This window comes from Molossus molossus, unplaced genomic scaffold (genome assembly GCF_014108415.1).
Source record: "Molossus molossus isolate mMolMol1 unplaced genomic scaffold, mMolMol1.p scaffold_m16_p_11, whole genome shotgun sequence".
NCBI lineage: Eukaryota > Metazoa > Chordata > Mammalia > Chiroptera > Molossidae > Molossus > Molossus molossus.
Genome location: NW_023425346.1, coordinates 86948106 through 86966473, shown reverse-complemented (window position 1 = coordinate 86966473; position 18368 = coordinate 86948106). Strand labels below are relative to the sequence as shown.

Genomic DNA, 18368 nt, shown 5'->3' with positions numbered 1-18368 from the left:
CTTTTTACCTGCTCAACTGCTCGGTCTCTTTCCAAGGAGGTGAGCATTTTCTGCCTCAGTAAAGTGTGGTGTTTTTCAAGTAAAACCCTTATAGTTGGTTCATAAGATGCATAATGTAACTTCAACCTGTGAAAAATAAAGGGCATCTTAAAGGGTAATTCAGCTAAATCAGTGATTTCCATTTAACATCTAAACAATATTTTGGCATTGGTTAAAAAAATGAATAACCACATAAAGGTCAACACAACAGAACCAAGAAGTGCAAGAAGTATTATATGGCATACGACCTCCCTGCAACCTGGGTGGGTGTGGAAAGTAACATTTCTCTGAATTCAAACATGCATTCAGAAGAGCATTGCTGTTCACCGAGAGAGAGAAATGGTGTGTTCCTTTCACTAATTCAGAAACAATTTTCAAAAAGACAAAGGTTACAAACAACAGATGACTAAACAGAAAGTGTCATCCACATGAAAGTAAACTTTAAAATGGTCTTGAAAATAAGTTTGATAACCTCATATTAAGAAACAAGTATAAAAATATTTTGATATCTCGTAGAATAATTGATTTAACTTATGTTATAAACACCTCTAAGAATCTGTTGTACTTGAAAATGTTTTCAAAACTTTTTTACTTTTATGTTGAAGTGTAATTAACATGGAGTAAAATATACAGACCTTAAATGTTACAGTTTAGAATTTTCATAAATATGCATGCCCGGGTACTCCACATTGTTAGTAAAAGACAGAGCATTTTCAACATCTCAGGAGATTCTAGAACTTCATATATTTGGAATCATAGACTATGTTCTCTTTTGAAACTGGCTTCTTTCAGTCAGCATAATTTTTCAGGTTCTTTCATGTTGTTGTCTATATCAATAATTCATTGTTTTTTTACCTTTAGTATTTCCTTGTATGTATAATCCAAAATGTGTTTGTGCAATATTCTGCTGATGAAGTTGTTATCAGTTCGAGGCTATTATGAATAAAGTTGCTATGACCATTCATACCAGTCACGTAAGCTATGTTTTGGTTATAGATCTTCATTTCTTAGGAAAAAATACATAGATGAATTGATGGGTTTTAATTTATACTCCAACTTACCAACATTTGGTAAGTATTATTCTACCTAGAATTTCTCAATTCTATTATAATTCTATTATCAATTTTTGTCAGTTTTATTATATTTATAAAACAACCAATATATGAGTTTGTTGATTTTTTCTTATGTTTGTCCCTTTGCTAGTTTATTGGTTACAAGTCTTATTTTTATTGTTTCATTTCTTTTTCTTTCTTCATATTTAATTTGGTTTTTGGAGCTTCTAAGGTGCAAGATTAGATCACTGGTTTAATATTTTCTTATTTTCTAATATAAGAATTTAAAGCTATCAATTTTATTTTAAACATTGCTTTGGCTTCATTCCACACCTTTGAAATGCTGCATTTTAAATCAGCCAGTTCAAAATATTTTCTCATTTTCTTTGTTGACTTGTGTTATTCAGAAGAGTACTATTTAATTTCCAGGTATGTAACTAGGAATTTTCCACAGAACTTTGTGTCATCAATTTTTAACTTAATTTGGTTTAATCAGAGAACATACATACTTTGCATGACATCAACTCTTTGAAATTAATAGACAGACTTATTTTAAGGCTCAGCATATGACCTATTTTGATGAACATTCCATGTGCACTTGAAAAATCCAAAGTAGATTTCAAGAAAGGTCAATTAGGCTCAATTAATTTATCTTGTTCTATAGACTTAGAGGAATGTTGCCTATTTTTCTGCAAATTGCTAAAGGGGGTAAAATCTCCTACTGCAAATGTGGAAATATTCATATTTCCTTTCTATTTTATCAGATTTTGCTCCATATATTTTGAAACGCTTACATTAGATTCATACATGCTATGTCTTCCTGAGGAATTGATTTCTTTTATCAATATAAAATTCTCTCTTTTTCTCTGGTCCTCAGGATGCCCTAAGGATGTTAGTTCTATTGCCCCACTCCTCTGGACCTGTGGGTTTGCAGAAGTGGCCCTCTTTCTTTAGAAAATGATGCTTCAGAGATCTCTCCACCACAGGGTAAAAGATGTCCTCCTGAAGTCACTTCTATCTGCTTCCTCCTCTCCTGACTGCCAGCTAATGGTCCGACTAGAAAGATACTATACATCCAAACTGCTCCAAGAATTAATAAGCACGTACCAACAGGGACCAGAAGAGTACCCCAAAGACTGAACTTAGGTACTTGATGAAAAGGGCTATAAACCAGGAATAGATACACAATAATTCATTGACCCTGACCACTTTCTTAAGACACTGAATTTTACAAGTACCAGAGCAAAAAACTCCAACAAACGAGAGGAACTCACTCCTGGCGTACCTCTTAGAAACAGAAGAAATGACAGCCAGCCCTCAGCAAAGCCGCAGTGCCCGAGCTCCCTGGCAGACAGCAGCGAACGGACAGCCAGCGGCTGAACTCAGTCACCTTTGGACGTCAGATGCATAGTGCTGTGTTTGGCACACAGTATATGCTCAGGAAATGTTGAATAAATAACCTACCTGAAAACTTCTGCCATAACCAAGTCGCTCCACACTAATTAAATAACTCTTTAGTAATTATGCCAACAAATATTAGCAGCTTACCCTTTGAAGTCATTAATTAATTTGTTTTTTTCTTGGACTATCCGCCTGTGGTGCATTCGATGAAAATCACGTTCTTTCTGAATTTTCAACAAACTTTCTTTAGCCTTGCTGAAAAATAATAATAACTTTAAACATCTTTGCTAATTCCGCTCTTTAAAAGTTAGTTATCAGTTAAAATCCACTATTGAGCAATTCAAAAGAAAACTGAAAAACAAAGATTCCATTATAGTTCTCATTGAAGGACCCCAAGCAACATAATATATATCGAGATGGGGGATGAATGGGCCGAAACCTGTCCTTTCAAAAACAGCATTCATCACATTATTTAAGTAAAGAAAAATGAAAGGTATGCTGCCAAAGTAACTTGTAATTCATCTACTTCCAAAAAGAATTTGTTTACAAAAACTGAAATAGATATGAAATAGAATAATTCAAAATAATTACAAGAAAAAGACTACAAAATGCAATTCTGAACTTGCTTGAACACATAGTTAAAAGAGAATGCACTGAGTTTCTTGGTTCTGATAACTGTGGAAAAGAAAGCAGGTAAGTTCTGAAAACCAAAAATTTTATTCTGGTATTGCATATGAGAAATACACACCACCTGCAGATCATATTACTAAAATAATTGGTGGTTGGATGAGGAATGACTTCAAATTCAGTGCTGTAATACAAAAGTGTTCTTCAACTAGTCATATCTTCTGCAAATCCCTGGCATAAAGAGAAATATTCATTTTAAGCCCAGGCTGTATGTGAAAAATTAATGAAAATATTTCACCCACCCCCATAATATGGTACTTTCAATATAAAAATGTAAAATATAATTTAAAATGAAAAAGCAGTCATCTAACAGTCTTAGTTAAATGACAAAGTGCTACTGCATTGAAACTCTCACGTTCTGGAAATAGATAAACTGAATTAGAGTGCTGACATCTCACAAGATGATCGGAATGGAATAAATCGGCTTCTCTGTATCACAGTATTTCAAAACTCAGCTTAAAATAAAATGAATGCACGCAAATAGGTTTCTGCTTTAGGAGCCATGTCAGAGTCATCACGTAGGAGCAGTAACTGGGATGCTCCCAAAGAAGTGGGAAGAGGTTAGGTTTTCAGGCTCCCGATGGAGCACATTATGATCAGTGAGATTTCTTGCTGCAAGAGCAAGTCCTAGCTGTGGCTTATGCTGAAAATGGCCTGTTTATTCTTCCAAGTTTCCTTCTTTTTTCCTCCCCTACCCTCCTCTTTTTAGGGAGAATGACCTGTATGATTCTTTTTTTACTACCACGGTTGTAGTGTTTATTACATGTAAATAAACAGTACTCATGGTCTACTTCCACCATCTCACCTCAATTTGATTTCAATGCCAACATCTTGAAAGTAAAACAAAATATTCATTAAAATATTCAGTCTTGAAAAATCATCTGAGCAATACGCCGATTATTATATGAACAAATAATGTATTCTTTCCAGGTTTTAACATTCTGTGTGTGAATAAAGATGGACCAAAAGAGAGAGAACCCCTCACCATCACCATGTGACTAATGATTAGTGCATGAAGAGAAGGGGAGAGTTGAAGTAGAGAGATTGGAAAAAGCAAATGGCTAGCTTGACATTTAGTTGTGCAAATACAAGACAACAACATCTGAATTCTCATTCATTTTGATTAGAAGATAACGTGTAAAGTGGCTTATACAGTAGGCCTTCATTTATCGTGGTTAACCAGTTCCAGACTCTACCAGATCAATGCATTTCCGCCAAGTAGGTTCTTTACTTCCACGCAGTCGTCCCCCCCGCTACACGCTTCCACTTGCCCGGCTTCACTCTCGTGAAAGTCGAAGCGCAGAGCGGTGAGGGACGACTGTACACTGTCTGTCACATAGAAAATACTCAGTGAATGTTACTGTAGTCATCATCATCATCATATTACTATTACTATTTCGTATAGTAGAAAAGACACATTCAAGCCCTCTAACAACTAGATTTATCGACCTAAAACAGGGATCATACCAATAGGTAATATCCTCTACTGGACCCAAAATATCAAAATTCATGATCATTAGGAAAACTATCTTTATAAAGATTTTAAACTTTTATGAACATCAATTTTACATCTACTGAGACTACCTTACTTTCAACAACTTGATAAATTATATAAATGAATTTATGTTTTATTTGTCTTATCTAAAATATAAAGCCATAATAGGTTAAAAAAATACAGGGTGGGGCAAAAGTAGGTTTGCAGTTGTTCGTATAGAAAATAACAGAATAATTAATAAATAATAATACAAGAATAAACTGTGGCCCTGGCCAGTTTGGCTCAGTGGTTAGAGTGTCGGCCTGTGATCCAGAGAAACCCGGGTTCGGTTCCCACTAAGGGCAGGTACCTCGGTTGCAGTTTGTCCCTGGCCCTGGTTGGTCATGCGGGTGGCAGCCACTCGATGTGTCCCTTTCGTGTCGATGTTTCTCTCTGTGTGTCTTCCTCTCTCTCCCTCCCGCTCTATCTGAATAAAGAATGGAGGGGGAAAAAAGTGAAAAAAAAAAGAGAATAAACTGTGTTTCGCATACTCACAACTGCAAAGCCACTTTTGCCCCACCTTGTATGTAGAAAAATAATGCTGCAAAGTTTCTTGAGCTGAACCACAAATATGAAGCATTGCATCAACCCACCCTTTAAATATACATTAGAAGCCTATTTGTACTCATCCAAGAAAGGAAAGCATAGGAATTGATTGAAGTATTAGACCTTAAAGTTTTTCTGACCATTAAATTGGTTTTCTGGGACCTGCTTTCTGTTTGCACAAATGAAGTCTACTCAGTAAAACAATTTAAATTCATTTCATGGTGATGTTTCTCCTATTATGACCTTCCTACTGCCCATCTGCTTAATAAAAGGAAAATAAAAGTAGTACTAAAAAATACAGTTTAAAATATTCATAAGCAATTAATATTTTAACCTATGTAGTATTTCTCATTATAATAGCAGAGCATGTTTGTGTTAAAAATAAACTTTTATTAAGACAGAAAGCAAATAGAGATTCTATTTCAAGTATAATGAAGGAAGTGTTATTCAGTGAAACATTCTATTTAGATTTGTATATCATAAAGAACATACTTTTACATCTTTTACATGCTTCTTCTGTTAAGCAGATGGCAGAATGACTATCTAATGTCCCCATTTCAGGAAACCAGCATAGCCAAATCTACAGTTAATGTATAAAATATTAAGATACTTATATTTTTGTCACACTATAAAAACACTGTCCCCAAAATTCCACATTTCCACCTATGAATGCGATTTAATAGTGTGCTCTCTAAAAAATTATTTTAAGTGAATTCCCCAGGAAAATAATTTTATTAGCTGAGTAGTTTCAACTACATATTTTGGAGTAAATACTTAATAATAGGTTTATTGGGTTATTTTGTTATAATAATTTGGGAAAAGAAAGCATATAAGCATTTTCTTGTTTACCTGCACTAATCAAAGCAAGCAAGCATTGTCAAATCCTTTTACATTTGCAAACTTAAATCAATGCATTTCCTGATAATAGTATATGATTACCAATTCTCTAAATGTCTTAAATTGGTTATAAATGAATTATTGGTTATAAATGAACTAAAATTAATATTGAAATAATTTTTGAATAGACAAAATGGAATTGAACCAGATTAGAGGAAAACTTTCATTATATGCTTAACCAAAAATGAAAGGGGTATACCCATGTCCAGAAAAAATACTTCCTTAATTTAACAAGCAATTACCTAAACACAAAAGCATAAAATGTTATGGGCTTCATTGTTATCTTTACTTCCACATTGTTTTTTACTGAGTCATTATATTAAATGAGCCTTTGGAAATGCTGGGTACTCTTTGACTTTTTTATGGAAGTGAATTTTGTAAGTGAAATTAGGGCCCCTTAGTAAAGTGCTTAATTTTTCCTCAAAATTAATTGCAATTTAATTATAATTTTTTTATGTTTATTTTTGCTAGGAGAAGGTAAAAGAAACTATTTCATTATTTTTTAAATGGTACGTTTTTATCTTTTACTTAATAATCCTAGTCAGTATTATTTTCTGCCAATTCTTCAAGCCTCTCAACAACACTTTTCTGGTCTGCATTGTATTCTCTGAACATAATAACCCAACAAAGAAAGATCGTACTCTAAATAGGGCAACACTTAGCTTTATGGAAAGTTGTTTAAATTCCCATCATGAAAGGAAAATGACACCCACTACAAAGGAATTCCATGAAAGGGCAAAAGTCATCAATTAAATACTCTAAAAATAATTAAAAGCTTAAATAAAGAGCCACAGTGTTAAAAGCACACGTTCATTTATGCCCCACCTATTTGCCAGGAACAGCGATAGACAGGGACATGATGAACACAAGACACAGGGACATGATGAACACAACACACAGGGACATGATGAACACAACACACAGGGACATGATGAACACAAGACACAGGGACATGATGAACACAACACACAGGGACATGATGAACACAACACACAGGGACATGATGAACACAAGACACAGGGACATGATGAACACAACACACAGGGACATGATGAACACAACACACAGGGACATGATGAACACAAGACACAGGGACATGATGAACACAACACACAGGGACATGATGAACACAAGACACAGGGACATGATGAACACAACACACAGGGACATGATGAACACAACACACAGTCCCCATTACATGGAGCTCACAATGCGAAAACAAAACACACATTAAATAATCAGATGTAACTGGCATACATTTCAAGCTCTTTCATAAACATACAGTATTAAAAAGAAAGTATAGAGAAATATTTAAATAGAAGACTAAAACTTATGAATAAATCAATCCTTCACCCACCAAAAATGTATGTATATGTAAATCTTTGTTCTCTCTCTTCTCAAATTAAGTTATAGATTCAACTAAATTCCAACGCTAATTCCACACCTATCTTCCTATAGAAATTCACAAAGTGACTCTAAAACTTATAAGGAAATACAAAGAATCTATAATCACCAAACGTTCTTTACAAAAAAACAAAGCTAAAGGACTAATACCATTTGACTTCAAAACTGAAAGGTGGAGGGAGGGTAAAGGGCTCAAAACCATGGTGATGGAGGGAGACTACATTTTGAGCAGTGAGCACACAACTCAATATATACATGATGTATTTTAGAATTGTGCTTTTGGAACTTATATAAAGTCATTAACCAATGTTACCCCCAAAATGTTATTGTTTTATTGTTTTTTAAAAAGAAGTTAAAGTAATAGCAATCAATAATATGGTATTTGCAGGAGGATACACAAACAGATGAATGGAACAGAATAGAACTGGAAATATACTCACAACTACAGCATCAATTGATTTTCAACAAAAATGCCAAAAATTTTCATTGAAGAATGAAAAACCATTTTAAGAATCATGCTGAAACAACTGAATATTCCCATAAAAATTAACCTCTGTATCCTACCTGACACCATACACAAAAGCTACAGAGAGTTCATCAGCTGAAATAAATATTTTAATCTTTAAAGGTTTTAGAAGAAAATGTAAAAGAATATCTTTGTAACCTAGAAATAGGCAATGGTATCTCAGACAAAATATCAAAACCAATACTATAAAAAAGATGTTCGACTTTATCAAATTTAAAATTTCTCCTCATCCAAAAACACCATTAAAAAGTTGAGGAGTCAAGCCATGAACTGGGAGAAAGTATAATATTCTGAAAAAGAATTTGTATCCAGAATATATAAAGAACTCTTATAACTCAACAAAAAGAAACAATCCAAAAATGGGCCAAAGATTTACACAAAAGCAGGATAAATGAACAGCCATTAAGCACTCAAAAATGTGTTCAAGCCCTGGCCAATATGGCTCAGCGGTTAGAGTCTGGACCTGCGGTCCAGAGAGACCCGGGTTCAGTTCCCGCTAGGGGCGCGTCCCTTGGTTGCAGTTTGTCCCCGGCCCTGGTTGGGTCATGTGGGTGGCAGCCACTCAATGTGTCCCTTTCACGTCGATGTTTCTCTCTCTCCCTCCCACTCTATCTGAACAAAATATTGAAAAGTGTCCTCGAGTGAGGATAAAAAAAAAATGTGTTCAATATAATTAGTTATCAGGAAAATGAATATTTAAACAAGCTGCCACTACATAACCACTACAGTTAAAAAGACTAACAACATTTGATGTGGAGACAATGTTAAGAGACTGGGCCTCTCATACATTGCTATTGAGAATGCAAAATGGCCAAACTTGCATGTTGAAGAATGACCGGCAGTTTTCTATACAGTTAAACATACGTTTACCCTTTGATCTAGAAATTCTACTCCTAACTTTTTATTCAAAATAAAGAAAACTTATTCCCACAAATGTTCATAACAGTATTGTTCATAACAACCACAATTGGAAACAAAACAATAGAAAAAGGAATTATAAATTGAGGTATATAGTTTGAATAGTACTCAGCAATAAAGGGGAACATATCAGTGATAAACACAAAACCATACATACATTTTACAGACTTTATGCTAAGTGTAAGATGCCAAACACAAACATTAAACATTTTGTGATGCCATTTGTCAAATTCTCAAACAGGCAAAACTAATCTAAGGTGAAAAATATCAAAATAGTGATTGCCAGGACCGGAGATGACTGAGGACGATTTCTTGATAGAAATATTTGATCAAGATGGGTATATAAAACATCACCTGTTCATGAAAATATATAGCTAAGACTTGTACATTTCAACTCATACATATTAACTCTAAAATGTAATATGCTGTGTGTAGAGTAAGTAGGGCTTTGCTGGGGATAGAATTGAAATAATGGCAGAAAAATTTTGTGTCAAAACTGTCTGATAGGTCCATGAGGTGTAAAATTCTATTTTGTTCATTTTCTACATGCTAGTTATTTTTCAGAGTTAAAATGTTGAAGCAGGTAAATAAATAAATTGTTATGCCGTGCCCTCTGGAAGAAATACCACACTTGGTTGTTTATTCCGTGTTACTGCTGCTGCTGTTAATAATAATAGGTTGATGAAGATGGTGATGATGTTATTCTACCCACTTAACATTCACTATATATTAGGTACTACACGCATTATACACGATGGGTAAGACCAGCACAATCATTGCCTCCATCATGTTTATAGAAGTATAGAGAAAACGAATAAGGAAACAGAATATATAATTATATAACTGTAAACTGTAGTGACTGTTATGAAAGAAAAAAGTATTGTGTAATACAGAATACTGATTTATACTTTACTGGGTACTTAACATGTGCCAGACGTTGTGCTGAACACTTCAGAATGCTTCCCTCAAGGATGGGTGATATTACCACACTTACGTATGAGGAGTGAGAAAAATTATATTCTCTTTTCTAATAAGAGGCAGAGCATCACGAATTTGTGCTGCTCTATCCATAACACCTGATCTGATATCTGTTCTGAACCAAAGTCTGAGTGGGATTAGTAACGCAGAGTTTGGTAACAGCAGATGTTGGGACATAACTGTCCCAGAAGGAGCTTGTTTGACTTCATTATACTGTATTGTAACCAGCTAAATCGATCTGTAAGAAGGTTACACAGGATATAATAATGTTCTCCATCTCCCTCATTTCCTTAGATCCAGAGGGAGGGCAGGAAGGAGAATCAGCAGAATTGGAGGGGTGAAAGCCAGGCTACAGGATGTTAAAGTACAAGTACAAAGATGTTTTTAGGAGTAAACCATCAAATTGAGAATATATAATCTCTACATTATGAGAGTAAGACAGAAAATGTGAGTCAAGAAAAGAAACAACACAAACAAAAAGGTTCCTAATTAATACAACTCTTAACAGTTTTTATGGGCCTCAGACTGAGGTGAATATTGCGGAATGTCAACTACCAAATAAAACAGGGTTTGCACAATAGTGTCTTAACTGTGAAAGATCTAGTCTTTCTTCCACCAATAATTCTCTACAAATGTGCAGCAGGTCACTTTAATTATAGACCTCTGCATTTAAAATATTGATCTACATTCCATATAAAAGTACAGTTATATTCTCCTTTTCCAAAGAAGAATGTCAAACTACTATATATATCATTCCTCTCCAGTATCTAATACATATTATACTTTTACTTTAATGTAACTATAAATATTTTCTTAATAATACATATTCCTCTTCAAAACATCTATAAGGAAAATTTCCAGAAGTTATTTCTCAAACTTTTTAAATCAAGGTATAATTGACATATAACAATGTATTAGTTTCAGGTATACAACATTTTATATATATATATATTATTAGCAATTATCACAAAAAATCTCATTAACATGTCACTATATATACATATACACCCCACACACCAAATTTTAAATTTTAGAGTATAATCTACATTTGTAGCAAGTACAGGGGAAGACCTCTGTCCTAAAATTGGCATTGCTTACAACTGAAAGACAATTTCATTTTTAATTATAGCAATTCAAATGATATTCTAGAGTGAAATATTTTCCCTTTTCATTTCTTCTTTCATGCTTCATCACTGCTGAATTTCTTAAAAATGTTAATGTGAGGACTTAAAAAAATCTACTAGGGATGACAGCCGTTAGAGATATTGATAATAATAGCTGACATTTTCAAAGCACTTTGTGATTTACACAGCTCTTTAATATAGATTGTCTCTTTTAATTATCACATCACTCCCTAGGAGTTAATAACATTATGTATAATTACTCCCAGTTTAACAATAAGAAAGCTGAGTTAATAAGTAGCAGAATATTGGAAGCTAAGTGTTTGAACTTTAAGTTCAGTCCTTTTTCCAAGGCAACTCCCCCTAGATAAGTATTAAGCTTATAGCTTTATGACCTCTCTGATTTTTCTAGATATATCATTAAATACTACCAGTATAATCAAGACAACAGATATCAGATATGTAACCTGACACTTTTGCATATTAAATATTGTTTATTATTAGAAAAGCACTTAACATCTATACTTATATGGCTTTAAGAAATAGCCTTAATCCTAAAAGGAAAAACTTTAGGGAATCCCATGTTTATCATTGATTCCTATTGAAAAAAATATCCTCACAAGTCAAATTTTAAAACCTGTATGATGAAACATCACAGTTTGGAGTAAACTTGTGGCATAACAGATATATTTTAAGGAATTTTTTAACAAAATTTCATTCTCCACTTTCTGAGAATGTTTCCAATAGAATTAGGCTACAGTCACACACTTCACCAAAACGTACCGTGAAATGACAATGTGCTTAATATTCACTCAATGATACAAATATTAAGCATCTACTAAGGGTCAATCATCTTTCCTTCAAATTTTCCATGTCAGGAAAGTAAATATTTTCCTTTTATAATTTGTTCAAGTTTAATTATATCAAATTGATATATTTGAAAGATAACCATAAATTGCTGAAAGTAAAAATATATTTCAGTAAATAGAGTATGTTTTATAAACATTTAGTAATCTGATACATTAATAAACATAAACCAAAAAACAGATTTAATTTGAGTGATATCAGTTTTAATCATGGCTTTTTTAACATTAAGTTAATAATTTCACTGCTGATATTTTACATGGTGTTATAATAAATATAATACTCCACAAACAACAAATAATCAACAATGATCATTTAGTGTCACTGGGACAAAACTCATTGCACACAGAGGCTCTATTCCGAAGAAAGCCAGCCAACTCAGGCAGTAATTCAGAGGGTGCAGGGGCTGCAGCAGTATTCCAGGCAGCTCTCCGGAAAACGTGCTGCGTCAGATTCCCAGCGCTTCCATTAGCTGTCTGCACATCGCAGTGCGTCAGGGCCAACAGCGCAAACCACTTCTGAGAAATGGCACCGAGGATAGACAGAATGCTGCTTCTAGGAACATATTATTCTGTGGATCATCATACACGTCTACTCAAAATGTAAAATGCCAAATAGTACATCCATAGATAATATGAAATTTGTATAGTTTGCAAAAAGATTTCTATAAGTATTGAATAAATGGCAATACAAACTGTCTTTTATTTACAACCACCTTTCAAAAATAGGAGCTTATTTTATTTTTTATTCTATTTTTTTTATCTTCACCCGAGGACATTTTTGCATTTATCTTGAGAAAGCAGGAGGGAGAGAGGAAGGGGGAGAGAGAGCGAGAGAGAGAGAGAAACTTCAACGTGAGAGAGATACATCAACTGGTTGCCACCCACACGACCCCAACCGGGGCCAGGGACAAACTGCAACCAAGGTACGTGCCCTTAGTGGGAACCGAACCCAGGCCTCTCTGGTCTGTAGGCTGACACTCTAACCGCTGAGCCAAACCAGCCAGGGCAATAGGAGCTTATTTTAAATATTTCCTTCAGTATGCACTATTAAGTCTTATTTCTTTACAGTAAACTGTTTTACAAAGATCATAAAAATATGTTCCAATATGGTATTTTTAATCCAATTTTTGTTTTAATATGATTCTTTAACAAAGAAAGCCCTTCTTCAAATATGTTTAATAAAAATTAATGAACAACACTTGAACTGTCTCCATACTTCAGCCCTGATTTTCCATCTAACATCGTTTCAGATGAGGAGATTCACACAGGTCAACACATTCATGTATTTGTCTTTGTCAGAACAATACTATCTGTTTATCTAAATTTGTTCACCCAAAATTGCATGTCTTCCATTAATTTTAGAAAAAAGAAATATGCAGAGAGATTTGGCTTTGTTAAGTTTTTCATCTATGCATAAGTTCAGGTTGGAAAATTACTAAATAACAATTTCTTTGGGAAATTTTCAAATACTGAAATCCCTCTATGAGGAATACGCTAGCTTCTTCCTTCCTCTGTTTTCTATAATGTTATTATTATTTCAGAAATTAGCTTATCCTCACAGGGGAAGATTTGACAAATCATGAAAAGCTTATCAAAATACATAAGGAAGTGAATGTTATATAGTAAATTAACCATCTCCTACACATCCCCCCGCATTCCACTCTTATTGATGAGTTGCAGTTGTGAGAGTTCTGGTCATATGTTTAATTAATTTGCAAGCGAAGTCTTTCACACTCTTTCCAACTACAACTTACATATAATTCAGTTCTCCAGAATGCAGCTCTGGTATATTAACCACCATCCACATATTAGCCTCATTCAACATTTTCCTTTTATTTGGCACAAATGAAAAAAATTCATTTAAAAATTAACATACTCAGCTGCCTGTCTGTAGTGCTTCAAGTCGTTCTTCAAATTTTTGTTTTCATTTTCTAAAAGCATATACTGGGTATAGATATCTGGGACATTCCCAACATCTGTAAGTTCAGTCACTCCCTTCTGTATTAATTCATACCTATGAAAAAATGAGACCAAAGGCTTTATGTTGTTTCTTTCTAAAAATTTGCTTAATTTATGTACTACTCAAAAAGTTAAGTCTCAGGGAATATTTATAGAAATTAGTTGCAATATTACTCATATGAATTAAAATGTCAACATTCATAGCATATTTTACATAATAATTTATGAATTTCTACATACTAGTATCAATCAGGTGAATAAAATATAAGTGAACATCTCCTATGTTTCATGCACTAACCTAGACACTGGTGAAATTAACAAAAAGGTTCAAGTCCCTATCTAATAACTTTCCATTCTCCTGTGGACGGTGATGTGTTCTACATGAAGTAAAATAAAGCAGGATAAGAGGAACAGAGAGACTGAAGTGGACAGTGATGGGGGTTAGGGTCATATAGGATGGCCAGAAAAAAGGAAGGGATATTTGAGCAGAGAACTAAAGGAACGGAGGGACTAAGCCATGTGGATATGTGGGAGAGGAGCCTTCTCGGCTGATAGAAAAGCAGATAAAGGCCTGAGACAAGGAAGCACTTGGCATGTACGATAAAGAGCAAAAAGCCAGTATATCCAGAGCATCTGGAATCGGAACCAACTAACTGGACAAGGGAGAGAGTGGTTAGGGAAGACCGGTCAAGAAGACAGCAGGGAGCCAGAGAGAGGAATGTGATTTTACTCGCAATCTGACTGAAGCCACGTGACACTGATCAGATTTATGTTTTAAAAAGATTTGTCTGGCATCTGTTTAAAGAAACTAACTCTTGCCCTGCCTGGTTTGGCCCAGCAGTTAGAGCGTCAGCCTGTAGTCCAGAGAGACCTGGGTTCGGTTCCCGCTAAGGGCATGTACCTCGGTTGCAGTTTGTCCCCAGCCCTGGTTGGTCGTGCAGGTGGCAGCCACTCGATGTGTCCCTTCACGTCGATGTTTCTCTCTCTCTCTCTCTCCCTCCCACTCTATCTGAACAAAAAATGGAAAAATGTCCTCAGGTGAGGATAAAAAAAAAAAAAGAAACTAACTCTAGAGGAGCAAGAGGAGAATTAGAGATAGTTCAGAGGTCGCTGCACTAGTCCAGGAGACAGAGAGCGTGGCGTGAACAAACCTGGTAGCTGCAGAGATCAGGGAAAAGGGTCCCTTCTGAATGTGCTGGAGAGGTGGAGCCAGCAGGAGTCTCTTCTAGATCAGCTGTCAGATGTTGGTTAGGAAGACAAGTCAAGGGTTTTTGGGTGAGCGACAGCCATTTACTGAGATGGGGACAAATGCAGTATGAACTGGTGGTTAAAGAAATCAAGGAACTGGTTCTATTCATGTGAAATGCAATGTCGAGTAGATAGTCAAGTGAAGATGAACACTGGGTATACATGTCCCAAGTTCAGGAAAAATGTCAGGACACACAATTTAAATTTGGGAATCATAAGGGAATAGGTACTATTTAAAGTCACAAGACTGGATGAGGCCAGCTAGAGAGTGAATGTAAAGAGAAAAATGAAAAACATCCTAGGACTGTTTTGAGAATGGGAAGAAAAGGAACTACTACTAGAGACTAAGAAAGCAGCAAAGAGAATACGAGGCTGTGGCTCAGGAACCGAGCGAATCAAGTGCTGCGAGAAGGAAGGCATGAACGCAGGGACAAACTGCAAGGGGGCGCACAGAGGAGCACTGGCGTCAATGGCTGAGTCTGGCGAAGTCCCTGAAAGGATTTCAGCAGAGTCATGGGGATGAAAGTGGACCCAGAGCAGGTAGGAGAGAGCTGGAAAGGAGGAAGTGGCAACAAATGCTTCCAAGGAGATATAGAGCCAATAAATCAAGATGAACCTAGAAAAGGATTTGGAGTTCAAGGTATGGTTTTCATTTCTTCTTCTTTTTTGATATAAGACATCGTATTGCACATCTGCACGCTTATGGGAATGACCTAGCACAAAGGGGGAAAGTCAGCAATGCAGGAAAGAGGGGACACCTGCAGGAGCAATGTCCTTGAGTAGGCCTGAGGAGCTCGGCTCCAGCAGGGAAGAGGAGGGGTGGCCTTTGATGACAGTGTGTATGGTGACACCCCTGTGACAGGTGGAAGGGAATACCTGGGGACAGAGGCAGCAGGTTGATGAGAGGGAGCCAGAGTCATGGGACTTCTATGTCCTCAGTGAAATAAGACGACATATCAGAGAATAATTTACAGATTTGTAAATAACTATAATTTTAATAATTAAATATAGAAATTAATAAAACTAAATAAAAAAACAATCACAACATAAAAAACATTTCAAGTAATAAAGTATTAGTAAACAAATCTCTATAAAACGTGCTATGGGTGGGCTAAACATTAGTTTTAAAATGTTTAATCAGTATTTTCATATTAAAATCTTAACTTTATTATTATTACAAATTAATAGTCATATACTTCTATGTTACATATGTTATCTGAATTTTTTTTAAAAAGCAAGAAAAGCCCTACAGAATATTCAAAAGGTTAAGATAATTGAATCATATTAATATTTTCCACAATTTCTAAAATACCAAATAGATAACCATTTAATCATAAATTCCTACTTTATCTATATTTAGGATGTGATTTAAACTTATCTCAGAAGAAAAGACATAAGGGTTGATTGAAATATTGAAAAATAAAGCTTTTCTGAGCATAAAATTGGTTTTCAGAAACTTGCTTTACTTAATCCAGAGAAAAATCACTAAAACACTTATTTCAATAAGAAAATAATGATATAGAGTCCTCTATATTAAATGCTATGTAAATAAATTAATAAGTGGTAAAAATAAGTAACAATTAAACATAACACAACATAACACATATTATAACATATATAGCTCAGGACATTCAAAAGTTACTTATCAAGCAAAATTTATACTATCCATATAAAAATACCAATGATGACTTTAAACTCATTAAGACTATTATGATACTGTAAGATAATTAGTCATTTTAATCTACAAACTGTGAAAATATAGTTCTCAGTAAAATCTTTTCTTTCCTACAGAAGATATTTTGGTTTTCTGTCAGGTGCAATTGTGTGTGTATTTTAAAGAAATATCCTGGTCTTCTTTATTCCTTCCTCCTTACCCTTAGAATAAGACTGAAAACTGTTAATATGTAAGTATTAAGAACTGGAAACAAAATTTACTACCAATAGAATTGTCAATAAATTACTGCCAGTAAATTTGCATTAATGGTCTTAATAGTCACCACAAGGTCCATTAACTAATTACAATGATATAGAAATGGAGTACATGCATATATTTCATGGAGAAAGTGCACGGGCTTTCATACGATCTGCGTATATACCACTGCCACAATGCTGACTAACCAACAGAGTTCCAGTGCACATGGAAATCGTGCAAGAGGAGGAAGCATTATTTTTCCTCCGTGATGTCACTTAAGGCATAGAATATGAAAGACAGAAAAACAGTCGTACAGGTAGTAAGCAACAAATGAGAATCTTTTTTCCATGTTTGCAGAGTTAGAGAAATATTTCACCAACAAAGACAAAATGCCCTTGACTACTGCCCAAATTGAAGATGTTGGAATCCCCAGCACCATCCTAACTTATCACTAGAAGCAGAGGGCCTTTCACAAGAAAGATATAGTACAGTTGCAAAAGTTTAGTTCTGGTCCTATGATTCCTCAAGCCAATATGAAAAACAGATACAAATTTGGACTCTAAATCAAAATAGTTCTTATGTTTTCTCGGTCTAAATCAAGATAAAAAGCACCTTTATTGACATTTTCTTTCAAGATTCCCATCTTGAAAAACATCTTTACATATCATCTCATTCCCTCTGTTATATGCAGTGGTGTTTAAAGATCAAACATGTTTTCATATCCAGTTATGTAATACTGCTTTGTTAAAGAACAGGGCACTGAAAACATGTCTAGTGACATCACTGCTGCAGCAAATGAATCAAGACAGCATGCCTGCTGAAATTTATCACCAGTACGTTATCAAAATGTTCAATTATAGCAAGAAAATACTGTCTCTAGGCATTATTTGACAATGTTCCCACTTACTTCTACATGAAGGAAAATTTATAGAAAACGAATGAATCGTGTGTGTGAGTGGAGAAAGGCAGGCCGTTACACTATAAGTAAAACAAGCAAAGTACAATGTCTTAATGCAGGAAATAATACCCTTACTAATTATGCAGAAGATATTAGAAAAGGTATTTCATAAAATAGCTTTGTGCTATAGTATATAACTCCAGGAGATATTCCATTTTCTTGACTTTTAAAAATCACCTAATTTTTTTTATTTCAGAAAGATGCTTACTATAAATTTATTTGAAACTAATATTCTGATTATGAGCATTTATGTGTTTGGGTGCGGGAGTGTGTGTGTTTTGGTTTCAGTAGTGGGGATGGGAAAGGTTTCCATCCATTTCAT

General features: G+C 34.7%; 1 protein-coding gene across 1 annotated transcript in view; it reads right to left on the bottom strand.

The window, feature by feature from the left end:
• SPAG16 (sperm associated antigen 16) overlaps positions 1-18368 on the bottom strand; it is a 694984-nt gene that overhangs the window by 656547 nt on the left and 20069 nt on the right. The window contains exons 5-7 of the mRNA XM_036254344.1: positions 13846-13983; positions 2640-2747; positions 9-126 (exon numbers count right to left, since the gene is read on the bottom strand). Coding sequence (XP_036110237.1) covers positions 9-126; positions 2640-2747; positions 13846-13983 — 364 coding nt within the window. The remainder of the gene's footprint in view (positions 1-8; positions 127-2639; positions 2748-13845; positions 13984-18368) is intronic.